The sequence below is a fragment of the Trichechus manatus genome, unplaced genomic scaffold (genome assembly GCF_000243295.1).
Source record: "Trichechus manatus latirostris isolate Lorelei unplaced genomic scaffold, TriManLat1.0 scaffold00016, whole genome shotgun sequence".
Classification (NCBI taxonomy): domain Eukaryota; kingdom Metazoa; phylum Chordata; class Mammalia; order Sirenia; family Trichechidae; genus Trichechus; species Trichechus manatus.
The window spans coordinates 19,691,458-19,709,924 of NW_004443952.1; the positions used below are offsets into that span (position 1 = coordinate 19,691,458).

Here is an 18,467-nt window from a genome sequence, read left to right on the forward strand (position 1 = left end):
TCTTTCGTTTTTGTAGATTTTTTTGTTTACTGAAACTTTATGTTTTTCTTCTTTATTTTGATGAGTAGGTTTATTAACTTTCTTTGTGATTACCTTGAAATGTACCCTTATCTTCCTAAGTTTGAACCAGTTTTTTATTACTTGATATTGCCTTGACTTCCTCTCCTTTTTAAAGTTCTATACCTGCATCATTTATTCCCTCTTTTATTGTTCTGACATTGTTGTCATTAACAGATTAACCTCTCTGGTTCCCTGTTGTAAATCTTTTAGTTTTGTTTTATCCTTAAGAGTTCATTACCAAGGTTGGTATCTGGCTGATGTGGTCTTGTGTCCTACATTCAGGCTGTTGTCTGATGTTGTTGGTTCTCTAACCGAAGAACTCCCTTTAATAGTTCTTGTAAATTTGGTTTGGTTTTTACATATTCTCTTAATTTCTGTTTATCTGGAAATGTCCTAATTTCACCATCATATCTGAACGAGAGTTTTGCAGGATATCTTATTCTTGGTTGGCAATTTTTTTCTTTCAGGGTTTTATGTATGTCATCCCATTGCCTTCTTGCTTACATGGTTTTTGCTGAGGAATTGGAGCTTAGTCTTATTGTTTCCCCTTTGCAGGTGACTTTTCATTTTTCTCGAGCTGCTCTCAGGATTCTTTTTTTGTTTTTTGTTTTGGCAAGTGTGATTATGATATGTCTTGGTGACTTTCTTGTGATGTCTACCCTATATGGGGTTCATTGAGCTTCTTGGATGATCAGCTTTCCATCTTGCATGATATTAGGGAAGTTTTCTGTCAGCACATTTTCAATGACCCTCTCTGTGTTTTCCATTTTCTTTCCCTGTTCTGGAACTCCAATCACTTGCAAATTTTTGCTGTCAATTTTATCCCACATAGTTCTTAGGTTTTCTTCATTTTTTTCTCTGATTTTTCCTCAGACAAAATGGTATCCATGGATTTGTCTTCAATTTTGCTGATTCTGTCTTCCATTGTTTCAAATTTGCTCATAAAATATTCTGTTGTATTGTCCATTTCTGACACTTTGTTGTTTATTTTTTTAGATTTTTAATTGCTGTTTTTGTATGCTTTCTAATTGCTTATTTATTTTGACATTTTCTTCTTGTATTATTTTCCTGAATTCTGCTATTGCTTTATTTGTGTTTTCTTGATTTTGGCTGTTTTAGTTGGTTTTGTCTGTGTTTTCCATGATTTTTGTCTGTGTTTTCCTTGATCTATTTCTTAACCTCTTGGAGAGCTTTGAATATTAGACTTTTGAATTCCCTATAAGGTAGTTCCAGTGCTTTTTTTTTCTGCCAGAAGGTCAACTGGCGCTTTATTCTTGTCGCTTACAGGAGCCATCTTACCCTTTTTTTTTTTTTTTTAAGTATGTTTTGATATTATCTGCTATCTCCAAGACATTCAGGTATTATTTTTTTTATTGATTGATTGTGGGTTTGTTTGTTTTGTCCTGCTTTTTTGTTTTGTTTGGTTATGTCTAGGTGGGTGGGCTGGGCATGCTTTGTTGCTTGTTTGTCTGTGGGCATAATAGTTCTCACCACCTTGTACAAGTGTGCAGGGCTGGTCACTCAGCTATGATGCTACAGGGCAGGTACAGCAGGGGTGGAAGGGGCAGAGATGGGTCATTAGTCTGCAGCATGAACCTGGCTAGGGGCTGGAGTGGGGCCATGGTGGCTGGGGGGAGGGGTCTGGAGCCAGTGGGGAGGGGCCAGGGGGCTGGGCCATGCCCTCTCCAGGCCACAGCAGGTGGTGGGAGAGGTCTGGAGCTGGTAGGGAAGGGCCTGGGGTCCGGGCTGGGTTCCCTCAGGGCTGCGGAGGGAGGGGCAGAGGAGAGAGGTACAAGAGGGGGATAAAGGTAGGGGCAGAAGGGGATCAATGGAGGAGTGCAATAGGATGGGTTGGTACTGTGGCTCCTGGCAGTTGGGGTTGTTGGGATGGGATAGTTATAGCCACTGTTCACCAGACAAGTGGAGCTGTAGGAGCGTGCTCCTGTGGTTACCAGGTGAGAGAGTCTGGACTCCTCGTTGAGTTGCAGCCAGCAAATGTGGTCTTGCTTAGTCCTGGTGTGTCTGCGCTGTACCTCTGTCTCCTGTTGGGAATTCCATGGAGTTGGCTTTCTACGTGTGAGGTTGTTGGTTTTATTCCAAGGTGGCCACACTGGGTCATGCCATTTGGCCGGGAACCTCCCCTCCGTATCTCTATTCCTTCCCCGTTTTCTATCAGTTTCTTCTTCTCAGTGGCTTCTGATTCAATACTTTATCCCTTTGTTTAAGATTCAGGGTTCTAGGATTGATGGCTGTATCTGTTTTACTTTGTTTTCCAGGTCTTTGTTGCAGGAGGATGGCTTAGTGCAACTGACTAGTCTGCCATCTTGGCTCTGCTAGGCACTAAATTTCTTGATGTAGCTGAAAAGATTAGGTAAGATGCACATAGCTGGATAGCAAGATAGTAGGGGGACACTAGTTGCCTGCAATGACTTTGGGGAAATATCTTCAAGTCTCCATTTCTCTCTGCTGGACACACTTGCCTCTTTGCCTCTCTACTTTTCTTTACTATAGTTTCTTATGATGACACATTTATTTTAAAAAATATGCTAGAGATCCTGACAAAATATATTCCAGTCAAGCTCCTGTTCACTGGGAATTGGGCTCTTAGTAAAATTATGTCACAATCTATGATCTCTTGGAAATGAGGATTCTGAGTTTTCATCCTGGGAAAATTCTTGCTATTTCCTTTCATTCCATGAGTAATTAAATTGACTTTTAACCTAAGAGTTTATGTCTATTCAAAAATTCTTTATATGTAGATCTTTGGTGTTAGAATTAACAAACAAACAAAACACTGATGAGTCAATCACACAGGACATCAAATGAAGTGATTCTAAGAGGCCTATAGAGTAGCTGAGTATTTGGGGGCAAAAGTATAAGTAGGGAGACAAGGTCTAGCTATAAAATGGAATCATAAGCTGGCCTGGTTAAAAAAGATCTTACTAGATCTAAAGAAGACCTGACAAGTTAAAGAAGATCTTGCTATTGCAGGGGCACAGATTACAGAATTAGAGTTGGATGCTCCCTGAAAGTTTCATTGTCTTTAATTTTTAGCTGAGAAGTGGTTAAATGCCTGCTGAAAGCAAAGAGGACTTGAAGCACTTATTGATGAAGATCAAAGACTATAGCATTCAGTATGGATTATACAGCAAAAGAGAGGAAGACCCTCAAACAGATGGATTGACACAGTGGCTGCAACAATGGGCTCAAACATAGCAACGATTGTGAGGATGGCACAAGACCGGGCAGTGTTTCATTCTGTTGTATATAGGGTCGTTATGAGTCAGAACCGATTTGACAGCACCTAACAACAACAACAGTGGTTAAAACAAAAGAAGCCCTACTGGTGCAATGGTTAAGAGCTCGGTTAACCAAAAGGTCAGTGATCCGAACCCACCAAATTGACATTTATCACTCCATTGGAAAGGCATTACACAAAAACAAAATCACGGTAAGTTTTATTTTCCTTTAAAAAGTAAAATAATGAGAACTCTACGAAGACCTTGAGGTCTTGCAAGGCAGGTAGGAATTAGATACTTAAAAAAACAAAAACAAAACACCACACACACACAATACATTGCTTGTTCATGTAACTTTACCCGAGGCAGGTTGGAGAGCTGGAAAACAGCAATGTTTCAGAGTACTTTATGATGTCTTACCCTCTTTGATCCTGACAAATACTCTGTAAAATAGGTCACCAGGTATTATCTCAACTGAAGGATTAAAGCTCAATTTACTCAACACAAAACTAAGATTTACTTCCCTGTAATAGTGAATAAGCCAGGAGGCTGTGGTGTCAAATCTAGGTTGAATTCCCAGTTATATTGTCGTGAGCATCTTACTTAATCTGTTTTCTCATTTGTAAAATGAGAATAATGAGCACTTTATGCATGTCTTCCCCTCCCTCCTCCAAATATCCTGTGTACTGTCCACTAAGTCCCTAGAAGGCTAACTTGGTTAGACCTAACATAAGCCTTGCATTGGTCTTTCCTTGAAATGTAAGTCTCCAACTCAAAGTCTCCTCTCCCACTGCACAGCAGGAAGCACCACGTGGTCCCTTTGACAGTTACTAATGTTCCAGCTGACAGTCACCCCAGCAACTGCCTTTGCAGACGAGCCGGTGCACATCCGAATGACAGGCCTGCCCCCATCCCAGATGGTGACTTTCAAGGTATCTCTGAAGGATGTGAAGGGGAACTTGTTCCGGTCAAAAGCCTTTTACAGGGCAAACGAGACTGGCGAAGTAGACCAGGAACAGGACCGTGCATTTGGAGGTGACTACGTGGGGGTCCATCCAATGGGTCTCTTCTGGTCTCTGAAGCCTGAGAGGGCTTTCCGAAGGCTGCTCAAGCAGGATATGATGAACATCCCCTTTTGGGTCACTCTGGATCTGTATGACTCCGTTTGCTTCCAAGACTTAGCCACAGCTCAGCCGAGGGCCAGCCAGGCTCTGCAGCGCTCGTTCTCTGGCCCTGGGATGCAACGGGTGCAGATCTGGGAAGGTCGAGTGCGAGGAGCCCTTTTTCTCCCACCAGGTGAGATTAATCTTTGGTGATATAGAAAACATTGTGGATGGAAATAAAAACAAAAGCGTATGACATCATCATCACTCACTCAATAATTTTTAACCTGTTTCCATTTTTGGTCATTTGCCACTCCCAATAAACTTTTGAAAAGATTATTGTAGAAATATTTTAAAGCAACTTCCAGATAAGATACATATCACCCATAGATAACATCAGTCATTTTTTAACATGGAAACAGTATTATTATCACACCAAACAAAATTAAGAAAAAAAGAAAGAAAGAAAAAGCATATGGTATCAAATTATTGGACAACCAACATTTCCCACAATATTTTAAAGATAGCATGCTATTTATGTAAGTGTGTGTGTTGGTGGGTGTATGTGTGCCTGTGTGTGCACACACATGCATGCGTGAGAAAATGGGATTGATTTTGCTCAGATTTTGCTTTCACTGCAATCTACTTGACTCTTTTTCACCCTTTCTGATCCCGTTCTCTTCTTTCTTTGTTGTTCTCAGGGGAAGGCCCATTTCCAGGAGTCACTGATTTGTTTGGAGGCATTGGGGGTCTGGTTGAATTCCGGGCCAGTCTTTTGGCTGCCCATGGCTTTGCAGTGTTGGCATTAGCATATTTTGCCCATGAAGACCTGCCAAAACAACTGCTGGAGGTGGATCTGGAATTTTTTGTTTTGTTTTGTTTTAACGGAGAGAAATTTATTTCCTCACAGTCAAAGAAGGCTAAAAGTCCAATTTCAGGGTATCCTCTCCAAGGGAAGGCTTTTCCTCTCTGTCATCCTTCTCTTCGTTGTTCCCCCAGACTAGGAGCTTCTTGGCACAGGGACCCCTGTCCAAAGGACGCGCTCTGCTCCTGGCACTGCTTTCTTGATGGTATGAGGTCTGCCCTGTTTATTCTTTTGACAATCCATTGTATGTTCAGTATTCTTCACTAACACCATAATTCAAAGGCATCAATTCTTCTTCGGTCTTCCTTACTAATTATCCAGCTTTCGCATGCATATAAGGCAATTGAAAATACCATGGCTTGAGTCAGGCACACGTTAGTCCTCAAAGCGACATCTTGTCTTTTTAACACTTTAAAGAGGTTGTTTGCAGCAGATTTGCCCAGTACAGCATGTCGTTTGATCTCTGACTGCTGCTTCCATGGGTGTTGATTGTGGATCCAACTAAAATGAAATCCTTGACAACTTCAGTATTTTCTCTGTTCATCATGATGTTGCCTATTGGTCCAGTTGTGAGGATTTTTGTTTCCTTTATGTTGAAGCATAATCCATACTAAAAGCTGTAGTCTTTGGTTTTTATCGGTATGTACTTCGAGTCCTCTTCACTTTCACCAAGCAAGGTTGTGTCATTACATATCGAAGGTTGTTAATGAGTCTTCCTCCAGTGCTGATGCCACATCCTTCTTCTTATAGTCCAGCTTCTCTGATTATTTGCTAAGCGTATAGATTGAATAAGTATGGTGAAAGGATAGAACCCTGACACACACCTGTCCTGATTTTAAGCCATGCAGTATTCCTTGTTCTGTTTGAATGACTGCCTCTTGGTCTATGTACAGGTTCTGCACGAGCACAGTTAAGTGTTCTGCAATTCCCATTCTGTGCAATGTTATCCGTAATTTGTTATGATCCACACAGTTGAATTGCCTTTGCATAGTCAATAAAACACAGGTAAACGTTTTCTCATATTTTCTGCTTTAAGCCAAGACCCATCTGACATCAGCAATGATAACTCTCATTCTATGTCCTCTTCTGAATCCGGCTTGAATTTCTGGCAGTTCACTATCGATAGTACTGCTGCAACAGCTTTTGAGTTATCTTTAGCAAAATTTTATCTCTGTGTGATATTAATGATACTGCTTGATAATTTCTGCATTCTGTTGGATCACCTTTCTTTGGAATGGGCACAAATATGGATCTCTTCCAGTCAGTTGTCCAGGTAGCTGTCTTCCAAATTTCTTGGCATAGATGAATGACCACTTCCAGCATTGCATCCGTTTCCTGAAACATCTCAATTGGTATTCTGTCAATTCCTGGAGACTTGTTTTTCGCCAATGCCTCAGTGCAGCTTGGACTTCTTCCTTCAATACCATTGGTTCTTAATCATATGCTACCTTCTGAAATGTTTGATCATTGACCAACTTTTTTTGGTGATTCCGTGTATTTCTTCCATCCTCTCTTAATGCTTCTGGTGTCATTCAATATTTTGCCCATAAAAAACAAAAACCAAACCTGTTGCCATTGAGTCGATTCTAACTCATCGTGACCCTATAAGACAGTGTAGAACTTCCCTGTAGGGTTTCAAAGGAGCGGCTGATGGATTCTAACTGCCGACCTTTTGGTTAGCAGCCTGGGCTCTTAACCACTTTGCCACCAGGGCTTCATTTTGACCATAGGGTCCTTCGAAATTGCAACTCGAGGCTTGAATTTTTTCTTCAGTTCTTTCAGCTTGAGAAATGCCAAGCATGTTCTTCCCTTTTGGTTTTCTAACTCCAAGGCTTTGCACATTTCATTATAATACTTTACTTTGTCTTATCAAGACATCTTTGAAATCTTCTGTTTAGTGCTTTTATGTGATCATTTCTTCCTTTCACTTTAGCTACTCTACGTTCAAGAGCAACTTTCAGAGTCTCTTCTGACATTCATTTTGATCTTTTCTTTCTCTCCTGTCCTTTTAATGACCTTTTGCTTTCTTCATGTATGCTGTCCTTGATGTCATCCCACAACTTGTCTAGTCGTCAGTCATTAATCTTCAATAGGTCAATCTTGAGATGGTCTCTACATACAGGTGTGATAGATATACTCAAGGTTGTACTTTGGCTCTCGTGGACTTGTTTTAATTTTCTCCAGGTTAACTTGTACTTGCATATGAGCAATTGATGGTCTGTTCCACAGTCGGCCGCTAGCCTTATTCTGACTGATGATGTTGAGCTTTTCCATCATCTTTCCACAGATGTAGTTGATTTGATTCCTGTGTTTTCCGTCAGGTGAGGTCCACGTGAATAGTCGCCTTTTATGTTGTTGAGAAAAGGTATTTGCAATGAATAAGTCATTGGTCTTGCAAAATTCTATCATGAGATCTGTGGTGTAGTTTCTATGACCAAGGCCATATTTTCCAACTACTGTTCCTTCTTTGTTTCCAACTTTCACGTTCATATCACCAGTAAGTATCAATCCATCTTGATTTCATGTTTGATCAATTTCAGACTGCAGAAGTTGGTAAAAATTTTCAATTTCCTTATCTTTGGCATTAGTGGTTGGTGGGTAAATTTGAAGAATAGTCATATTAACTGGTCTTCCTTATAGGCATGTGGATATTATGCTATCACTGATAGCTTTGTACTTCAGAATAGATCTTGAAATGTTCGTTTTGACGAGGAATGCGATGCCATTCCTTCTCAATTTGTCATTCCAGGCCTAGTATACCATATGATTGTCCAAAATGGCCAATACTGGTCTATTTCAGCTCATTAATGCCTAGGATATCAATCTTTATGCATTCCGTTTCATTTTGCACAACTTTCAATTTTCCCACATTCATACTTCGTACATTCCATGTTCCAATTATTGATGATGTTTGCAGCTGTTTCTTCTTATTTTGAATCCACCACTCATCTGTTAGTTTGTCATACTGTGGTGGCTTGTGTGTTGCTGTGATACTGGAAGCTATGTCTCCAGTATTTCAAATACCAGCAGAGTCACCCATGGTGGACTGGTTCCAGTGGCACTTCCAGAGTAAGATAGCCTAGGAGGAAGGAACTGCTGATCTACTTCTAAAAAAATTGGCCAGGGAAAATCTTATGAATAGCTGAGCTTGAGCTCTTTAATTAATTTCAGATCTGGAGGCAGAGCTAAGCATAAAGCGGGGGTTCAGTGTCAAGATCCAAGCTAGGGAAAGTAATTTAAAAGGAAGGATCATTTTAGAACTCGTTGTCAAGGAGCATCATGCTATTAAAAGTGTGGTTCATGGACCAGCAGCACTGGCATCACCTGGGAGCTGCTAAAAATGCGTAATCTCAGGCCCCATCCCTGAACTACAGAACCAGCATCTGGTATTCAACAAGATCCCCAGGCGATTCTTATGAACATAACATTTGATAAAGACTGAAATAGTACATCTTACATCCTTGATTTTTGTAGGAGCTAAATGCCAGTTGAATCAAGATTTAGTTCTCCTGGGAAGGTCCCAAGGTACCGATACTTGTGTTAATGACTAAAAAGGGAAACAGAAATAGATACCAGGTGGTCAGGTGTCAGGGTTGACATTCTATTATGTCAAAGCATATGAATTTATTGTTTTATAGGTCAAAAATGTTCAAATATTCACCATTTCTTATAGTTCAACCTAACAATTGTAAGACAATAATGCCAGCTAACATTTATTGAGTGACTACTTGTTAGGCCTTTTGCTAAACACTTCGTATGCATTATTTCATTTAATACTCACAATAACCTTATGAAGCAATTTACCGTCACCCTCATTCTGCATATGAGAAAGCATATTTGGAAGAATAAAGTAATTTGCTAAAGCTGCACATCTAGTGAGTGACAAAGCTGGCCTGGCAACGTCTGTGCTCAGAACCATTAAGTTATCCTGACCCCTGACTTGTATCTTTCTCTCCCGTCCTAATCCTGGAAAGCTGTGACTCTTTTCAAGGACCGATAGGCTGTGTTTCCCATTGGAGCATCATCAACATCCTCATCTTCAGTGTTGTTACCACCATCGTAATTAAATGTGTCTGATTTTCCTAAGCATAGTTGACTCTTTTTAAAGGCTTGCCTAAAAGAAATTAAATGAAAATTGTAAAAATGTTTTCAAGTTTGTTTGTCTTTTTTACTTTAAATTTAACTATTCGTGACATTGTCTGAAAAGGAAGGGCAATTGTAAAGTTCAATTGGAATTTAGATTAGCAGGTGAGGTTCAATTCCCACCTCTGCCCCTTGATACTATTATAACCTTAGGCAAGTCTTTTAAACTTCCTGGAACTCAGTTTCTTATTGGAAGGACTTACTTAGATAATATGTGTAAAGCACTTAGCCTAGGGCCTAGCATATAGTAAGCCCTCAGTTAATCCACTTAGTCACTTTCATCCATCTGGTCTCTTCCCTTTCCCTTTCCTCTCATCCTCAACAAATCCCGAAGTGTTACAGGGTTTAGTCCTAAATCTTTCTCAATACAGTACACTCTCCCTGCCACCTCATTGCCCACTCATAATACTGCAATAGCATATTAACTGATATCCTGTCTCTAATCACAACCTTCCTCTCCCACTCCTCCCATCCATTTCTCACATGGACGGTTCTCAAACATGGATGCACACTGGATTCGTTTGAGGCCCCACTTGGACCTACTGAGGCAGACACTCCAGGAATCAGATCTCAAAATCTAATTTTTAAAAGTTTTTTCTAGGTGATTCTATTGATAGAAAGGCTTTGGGAATACTATTGTGAGCAAAAAGGAGCCCTGGTAGTGTAGTGGTTAAGCACTTGGTTGCTAACTGAAAGGTTGGCAGTTTGAACCCTTCAGCTGCTCCCCACTTCCCCCTTCAGCGTACCACAGAATTAACAACTCCCATCTTTGACCTACTACCTTTTCCTGTTGGACTGGGTGTTATAGCTCAATGGTTTACAAAGTCCAGAGTAGAAATTCCTGTCTTCACACCCCCAGTGCTTTCAGAATCAGCTCTTGGATTAATGGCAGTAATATTCATGTATGTGTAAAACTGTTTTAGCTGCAAAATGATATTTAACTGTGAATTAAACTTATGTAATATTTGAGAGAACCCCTGGCACATCTTTTCCTAGCTTGAGATAAGAATGTGATTCTTCAGAAAAGCTAATCAGCCTCTGCTCTTGTTCTCACCTGTCTCCCTTTATGCCAAGTGTTGTTGGTGCATTAGTGATTCTTGACCATTTTTGCACTTATAAAATGCTGCCATTGATAAAACAAATAAAACAATTCAAACCCATTATGTTGATCAGTTCAGCCTCATAGTGACCCTATGGGTGTCAAAGTAGAACCGAACTCCATAAGGTTTTCAATGGTTGTAATCTTATGGAAGTAAGTTGCCAAGTCTTTTTTCTCAGCTGCTCTGGGTGGATTCAAACTACCAATCTTTTGGTTAGCAGTTGAGCTCAAACCGTTAACACCACCCAAGGACTGCCTTTGATGAAGAGTTTTTATTTATACTATTTCACCTGATCCTTATAACAATTCTGTGAGGTGGTGGTTGTTAGGTGCCATCAAGTTGGTTCTGACTCATAGTGACTTCATGTACAACAGAATGAAACACTGCCCGCTCCTGCACCATCCTCACAATCATTGCTGAGTTTGAGCCCATTGTTGCAACCACTGTGTCAGTCTGTCTCATTGAAGAGCTTCCTCTTTTTTGCTGACCTCTGCTTTACCAAGCATGATGTCCTTCAGGGACTGGTCCCTCCTGATAACCGGTCCAAAGTACGTAAGACAAAGTCTCGCCATCCTCACTTCTAAGGAGCATTCTGGCTGCACTTCTTCCAAGATAGATTTATTGGTTCTTTTAGTAGTCCATGATACATGATATATTCAATATTCTTCACCAACACTATAATTCAAAGGCAATTGAAAATATCAATGGCTTGAGTTAGGCACATCTTAGGCCTCAAAGTGACATCTTTGCTTTTTAACACTTTAAAGAGGTTGTTTGCAGCAGATTTGCCCAGTGCAATACATCATTTGCTTTCTTGACTGCTGCTGCCATGGGTGTTGAGTGTGGATCCAAGTAAAATGAAATCCTTGACAACTTCAATATTTTCTCTGTTTATTAAGACGTTGCTTATTGGTTGAGTTGTGAGAAATTTTTTCTTTATGTTAAGGTGTAATCTATACTGAAGTCTGTAGTCTTTGATCTTCATCAGTAAGTGCTTCAAGTCCTTTTCTCTTTCAGCAAACGAGGTTGTGTCATCTGTATATTGCAGGTTGTTAATGAGTCTTCCTCATTTCACCCGCAAATATGACAAGGCTTAGAGAGGGTAAGTATGTAAGTTTCTCAGTCACAGAAGCTGGTAAATCCGAATGCCAGGACTTCAGTCCCATTCTCTCAGCATCATACTGGCTTACTCACAGTATGTGGGACTGGTCTGTGGGACAGCTCCTTCCCAGAGCATGGCCTCTAATGGGTTCTCCTTTGTTTTGTGCTTGCAGATCCAAAAGTCAGGAATCGGAGTGATCTCCGTGTGTAAAGGTGCAGAGATCGGGCTGGCCATGGCCTGCTACCTGAAGCAGGTGGAAGCCACCATATGCATAAATGGGTTCAACACCATCTTTCAAGTTCCACTCAGGTACAAGGATCTGGTTGTGAAACCCATCCAGTCGGTCAAAGAGGGCATCCAGATCCACATCTCTGGGGCCGTGTGCATCTGGTACTCTATGGGGGACCCCCGGGATGTGCTGAATCAGCAGAGCACACTTCCTGTTGAAAAGGCTCAGGGTAGGATCCTCGTTATAGTTGGAGAGAATGACGAAATGTCTCAATAGCAGAATATATGCTGAGCAGACTCTAGACCAACTATAGAGCCACGGGAGAAGCAGCGGAAGGATACTGGTATACCTCAGAGCAGGCCACCTCACAGAGCCACCTTATGCTCCCCTGTGCTACGCTTCCTGGAGCCATGGCTTTTCCTGGCCCTAGCTGTGGGGAGGGGACCCTGCTGCCCACGCGGCAGCTCAGGTGCATGCCTGGGGAGAGATCCAGAAATTCTTCAGGCAATACCTCGTTCCCACCAGAAGCAAATAAGGATGAAGATGGGGTAGGGAGAAGAGGCTGGAGTGGAAAAAAGAAAGGATAAGGCACGGATAGTGTGGCAAGAGGGGGTTTTCTTGGCTTCTCAGGTTTCATAGTCATTTTGAATCTTGTTGTTAGTTGCCATGGAGTGGATTCTGACTCATCGCAACTTCGTGTGTGCAGAGTAGAACTACTCCATAGGGTTTTCAAGGCTGTGATCTTTCAGAAGCAGATGGCAGGCTGTCTTCCAGGCACCTCTTGGTGGATTTGAACTGCCAACCTTTCAGCTAGTAGTTGACGCATAACCATCTGTTCCACCCAGGGAACTCTAGTTTGAATCTACTAGAAGGAAATGGGACAAAACAAAGGACCAGGGCACAAATATATGAGTTCTTTGAGCTCTAATGGATCTACTTCCTTAAAACCTATTCTCATTTTATGGATAGAGCATTCTTTCTTTTTCCTCCTTTCACATGATGCTTTCATCAACACTTCCAGGTTCTGTGCAGAAGAGTGTCATTTGTATTTTTTTTTTTTTTTTTTTTAAAGAGGGGTGTCATTTCCTACAGTTGCCTTTGAGACTTTGGAGAATTATTTATCTGAACTCTTCCTGTGTTTCCTTGAGTAATTATTCCTCCTTTCACATGATGCTTTCATCAACACTTCCAGGTTCTGTGCAAGCAATGGGCATTTGTATTTTTTTTTTTTTTTTTTTTAAAGAGGGGTGTCCCTCTTATCGGGATTAGGAAACCTGCTAATCCCAGCACTACCTAAATCTTACTTTTCAGGGATCTGATTTCAACAAAATGAAACACGTATTCTGATTATATTGTTTCCGTAGCTACCTAACCTTTGCATTTCTTGTTTTGAGATTCAATAAATTTCCTTATTGTTTAATCCATTTACATTGGACTTTTCTATTATTTGCTACTGAAGACTTTCTAGTTGATCCTTGATCTCTTGCCCCACCATAGCAGCCCACTGTCTTGTGGATCTGGCCTGATGTCATGTAGAAGGACAACTTGTATATCCTAACTTTTTAAAAGAAAACTGAGAAATATGGATTAAAAATTAATTTTCAGCTTGAATTTCATGAAACATTTATCATACCTCTTAAATTTAGTAAGCTCACATACATGCGTGGCCACAGCTCTTGGAACGCTACAAGTGTTTGGAAGGAGACAGGTCCTTCCTACATCGAAACCAGAAAGAAGAGTAGAAGGATAACATGATTCACTTAGTTAACTTACATTCTTAGAAATACCATTTGGTGGCTGAACATGTAAATGTCCAAATGACTTCTCATTATGACGAGAAATGGGCAAAATATGCAAAGTGGGTTTAGCCTATCAGCATTTTCTGAATGTCATATGAACAAAGAAATAAAATTGAGCCATAGTTTCTTTTTTGTAACATTCTAAAATGTTTAGAGAGAGAAAAATGAATCATTCTAAAATTGGTGACATTACACTTAGGTAGCTTATACAAGATTGGAGAGCTCAGAACTTGTGAATTATTCCTTCTTGTTATAAGAATGCATCCTTCTCACCCTGTCTTTGTTCTTCTACACCACCCCCTGAACCATCTTAGTAGGCACATCACATTGAAAAACCTTTGGAAAGATGGGAGCTTGGTCCAAAGGCTTCTTGATGTAGTAGAAAGAGTGGAATTGCAGGCAGATCTGGATTCTAAGATTGGTGCTGATGTGTAGAGTATCATCTTGGGATCATCACAGCTTCCCTGGACTCACTGCTATGAGAATGACCCGATTGTATGTAAAAGCACTTGGCAAAGCACCTGGGATGAGGAGAGGCTTAAATAGGTTTTCCTTCCTTGCCCCGTCCCCAACTTTAGTCAGACACCACCCAGAAGATGGGTGTGAGAGTGTGTATTTGTGTAAATAAGCATAGGCCACAAGGAGACAGGGTATCAGAGAAAGTTTTAGCAGAGGTAAATTTTGTCCCTAAAAATGACTGCCTGACTTTTTATTGACAATGCAAGTGTCAGCAGGCTGGTGATGTAGGTAGCATGCTAGACATTCAGAAAGTGCTCCTGAGTGTCTTGTCTTAATAATTTCAAAAATTCTTTTATTTTGCCTTCTCTCTCTTCTTCTCTTCTCTCCCTCCTCCCCCTCACATAAGAAATGACCTCTCAGTCCTGTCTCCATTAGGATTTATCTCAGCAGGCAGGACACTGAGAAGAATAAATATTTGTTGAGGTCATTTCCTTATGATGCTTCAAATACCTTGCTCAGGGGATGAGACTTAAAACAGAGGACATGAGCCAGAATAGATTTTGTGATAACATTTTTTCTTTCTCTTTAGAAAAAAAAATATGTACAAAAAAATGCTAAGAAAAGCGAACATGAAAGTGTCAAGAGAACATTCTGGTAGGTACAGACAAGGGAGCTCCTCATCTCAAAGGAGGTACACATTAGTTATTACCATGCTAGAAAAATGAGATGCAGTTAAAAATCCTAGAACAATTAAAAGCCACAAGGTGAAGCTGTTACTCTGGGGCTCTATGTTGTAGATGCTGATACCCTTTCTGTAAAATAATACTGTGCAAACTGTAGAATACTCATTTTCATAGAAAGCCCATACAATATGATCTACAAAACAACTGAGTTGACAAGGAGACTGGTGCTGGCTGCTTTTTTGGACGGAAGGCTGCCCAGTGTCACCTGCCTGCCCAAGGAAATGGTTCCAGAAAGATCTTGAGTTTTTTAGGTGGGTGAGGCCATTATCTAAAAAAGAATCATCTAACCCCAAACCCAACCAAACCTATTGCCGTCTAGTCAAATTCTGACTCATAGCGACCCTATAGGACAGAGTTGAACTAACCTACAGGGTTTCTAAGGCTGTAAATCTTTATGGAAGCAGACTGCCACATCTTTCTCCCATGGAGTGGCTGGTGGGTTCAAACCGCCGACCTTTCAGTTAGCAGCTAAGTGCTTAACCAGTGCACCACCAGAGCTCCTCTCATCTAACCCCAACACCACCCAAATACCAGATTCCCTGCCAATTGTATTAATAAGTAACTTCACTAATTTATTACTATTAATGTGGAATGCAACAGCATGTTAAAAGATCAGAACACAGAGTTCATTTTGAAGGTAATGTTTCTTCTTTTACACAATTGATTTTGAGATTTACCATTAACCAACATTGTCCTCCCTGCAACTCAAAAGTTTAACTTTCATTAAAATTCAAAAATTCTGGAGGAGGCAGCAACTGTGGTAACAAAAGGTTAAAATGAATTGTATTAATTTTATTTGTGTTTATAAAACTGAAAAAGAAGGTTTGTGTACAAATATCACAAAAACAACATCAACCATTGAATAAATGTGGTTCTTCAATGCACATTTAAACAAGAAAATTTTGTTGGTTTTAAAATTCTGGCATAAATATATTAAAGCTGACAAAAAAAAAAAAAAAAAAAACCGAGCAAGCTACACCACTTCCTCATACAAAAAATGTACAAAACATTAGCCTCTAACTAGATAAACATAATACTTGTCTTCACAGTTTGACATTGAGTAACTGTGTGTCTTGTAGTATCGAACTGCAGGGTGATAAAAAAACTGCTTGTGACACATCAGCATTCTCAGGTAACTTCAGTCATGGAGGCAGAGTGATTCTGCAGAGTAAACACAAACAGATGAAATCTTAGAGTTCGGTTGATTGAGTCATGCACACACTCACTCTTCCCTAAATAAACCCGTTGCTGTCTACTTGATTCCAACTCATGGTGACCCCATGTGTCACAGAGTAGAACTGAGCTCCATAGAGTTTTCTTGGTTGTAATCCTTACGGAAGCAGATCACCAGGCCCTCTTCCATGGTACCTCTGGGTGGGTTCAAACTGCCACTCTTTTGGTTAATAGACAAGCACAAACCATTTGCACCACCCAGGAAACTGTTCCCTAAATATCCTCTTGCTTTCTTGTCTCCTGACATTTGCCCAGGCTGTTGCCTCTCCTTGATATGCTCTTTCAAGGCCCCTCAAAATCTGTTACTTTTTCCATCATATCTTCAACTAAAATAGGACTGTTTCTTCTCCTAAACTTATTCTCTATATCATTCTGCCTTAAATTACACTTATTCAACTATTTACTAATATAAGCATTTACATATCTCAAAGCTGCATGTGACCCATTTTTTATATGTAGTGTTTTTAATATTGAACAGTTTTAATTTAAAAAAATTTCCATATGATTTATTCTTTGAGTCATGAATTATATAGAAGTGAGTTTTAATATTTTCAAATTTACAGGGTTATTTGTTTTAGTCATTAAAATTTTTTTTCCTGTGGTCTACTGATACATGAAGAAGGATCAGTAGTTGGAAAATACGGCCTTGGTGATAGAAACGATGCTGGAGATCGCATGATAGAATTTTGCAAGACCAATAACTTCTTCTTTGCAAATACCTTTTTTCACCAACATAAATGGTGACTATACACATAGACCCCACCAGATGGAATACACAGAAATCAAATTGACTACATCTGTGGAAAGAGAAAATGGAAAAGCTCAATATCATTAATCAGAACAAGGCCTGGGGCTGACTGTGGAACAGACCATCAATTGCTCATAGGCAAGTTCCAGCTAAAACTGAAGAAAATTAAAACAAGTCCACAGGAGCCAAAGTACGACCTTGAGTATATTCCACCTGAATTTAGAGACCATCTCAAGAATAGATTTGATGCATTAAACACTAATGACCGAAGACCAGACAAGTTGTAGAAGGACATCATACATAAAGAAAGCAAGAGGCCATTAAAAAGACAGGAAAGAAAGAAAAGACCCAAATGGATGTCAGAAGAGACTCTGAAACTTGCTTTTGAATGTCAAGTAGCTAAAGACAAAGGAAGAAATGATGAAGTAAAAGAACTGAACAGAAGATTTCAAAGGGCGGCTCGAGAAGACAAAGTAAAGTATTATAAAGACATGTGCAGAGAGCTGGAGATAGACAACCAGAAGGGAAGAACACACTCAGTATTTCTCAAGGTGAAATAACTGAAGAAAAAAATTGAAGCCTCGAGTTGCAATAGTGAAGGATTCTATGGGGAAAATATTAAACGACGCAAGAAGCATCAAAAGAAGATGGAAGGAATACACAGAGTCATTGGAAGGAATACACAGAGTCACTATACCAAAAAGACTTGGTCGACATTCACCCATCTCAAGAGGTAGCATATGATCAGCAACTGATGGTACTGAAGGAAGAAGTCCAAGCTGCACTGAAGGCATTGGTGAAAAACAAGTCTCCAGGAACTGACAGAATATCAATTGAGATGTTTCAACAAACAGATGCAGCGCTGGAAGTGCTCACTCGTCTACGCTAAGAAATGTGGAAGACAGCTACCTAGCCAACGAACTGGAAGAGATTTATATTTATGCCTACCTATTCCCAAGAAAGGTGATCCAACCGAATGTGGAAATTATCGAACAATATCATTAATATCAGATGCAAGTAAAATTTTGCTGAAGATCATTCAAAAGCGGCTGCAGCAGTATGTCCACAGGAAACTGCCAGAAATTCAGGCTGGATTCAGAAGAGGACGTGGAACCAGGGATATCATTGCTGATGTCAGAATAGATCCTGGCTGAAAGCAGAGAATACTAGAAAGATGTTCACCTGTGTTTTATTGACTATGCAAAGACATTTGACTGTGTGAATCATAATAAACTATGGATAACATTGCAAAGAATGGGAATTCCAGAACACTTAATTGTGCTCAAGAGGAACCTATATATAGATCAAGAGGCAGTTGTTTGCACAGAAAAGGGGGATACTTTGTGGCTTAAAGTCAGGAAACGTGTGGTCAGGGTTCTATCCTTTCACCATACCTATTCAATCTGCATGCTGAGCAAGTAATCCGAGAAGCTGGACTATATCATGATTGGAGAAAGAAGACCTATTAACAACCTGTGATATGCAGATGACACAACCTTGCTTGCTGAAAGTGAAGAGGACTTGAAGCACTTACTGATGAAGATCAAACACCACAGCCTTCAGTATGGATTACACTTCAACATAAAGAAAACAAAAATCCTCACAACTGGACCAATAAGCAGCATCATGATAAATGGAGAAAAG

General features: G+C 40.2%; 2 protein-coding genes across 3 annotated transcripts in view; one reads left to right on the forward strand and one right to left on the reverse strand.

The window, feature by feature from the left end:
* The first annotated feature begins 3,333 nt into the window (after positions 1-3,333).
* On the forward strand, positions 3,334-12,872 carry BAAT (bile acid-CoA:amino acid N-acyltransferase). The gene is given in 4 exon segments (XM_004372217.2): positions 3,334-4,595; positions 5,104-5,270; positions 11,743-12,105; positions 12,107-12,872. Coding segments are annotated over 4 exon segments (1,263 nt in total). The 5' UTR covers positions 3,334-4,132; the 3' UTR covers positions 12,377-12,872.
* A 1,679-nt stretch (positions 12,873-14,551) lies between these two features.
* PLPPR1 (phospholipid phosphatase related 1) overlaps positions 14,552-18,467 on the reverse strand; it is a 263,307-nt gene continuing 259,391 nt past the window's right edge. Inside the window, exons 7-8 of one of the 2 annotated variants that reach the window (XR_001121460.2) lie at positions 15,366-16,003; positions 14,552-15,147 (exon numbers count right to left, since the gene is read on the reverse strand). Coding sequence is in view for 1 of the 2 variants with exons in the window: in XM_004372219.1 (XP_004372276.1) it covers positions 15,971-16,003 (33 nt within the window). In the remaining variant the exon portion in view is untranslated. Of the gene's footprint in view, positions 15,148-15,365; positions 16,004-18,467 lie in introns of those variants that run through there. The other variant, XM_004372219.1, reaches the window with a different exon arrangement.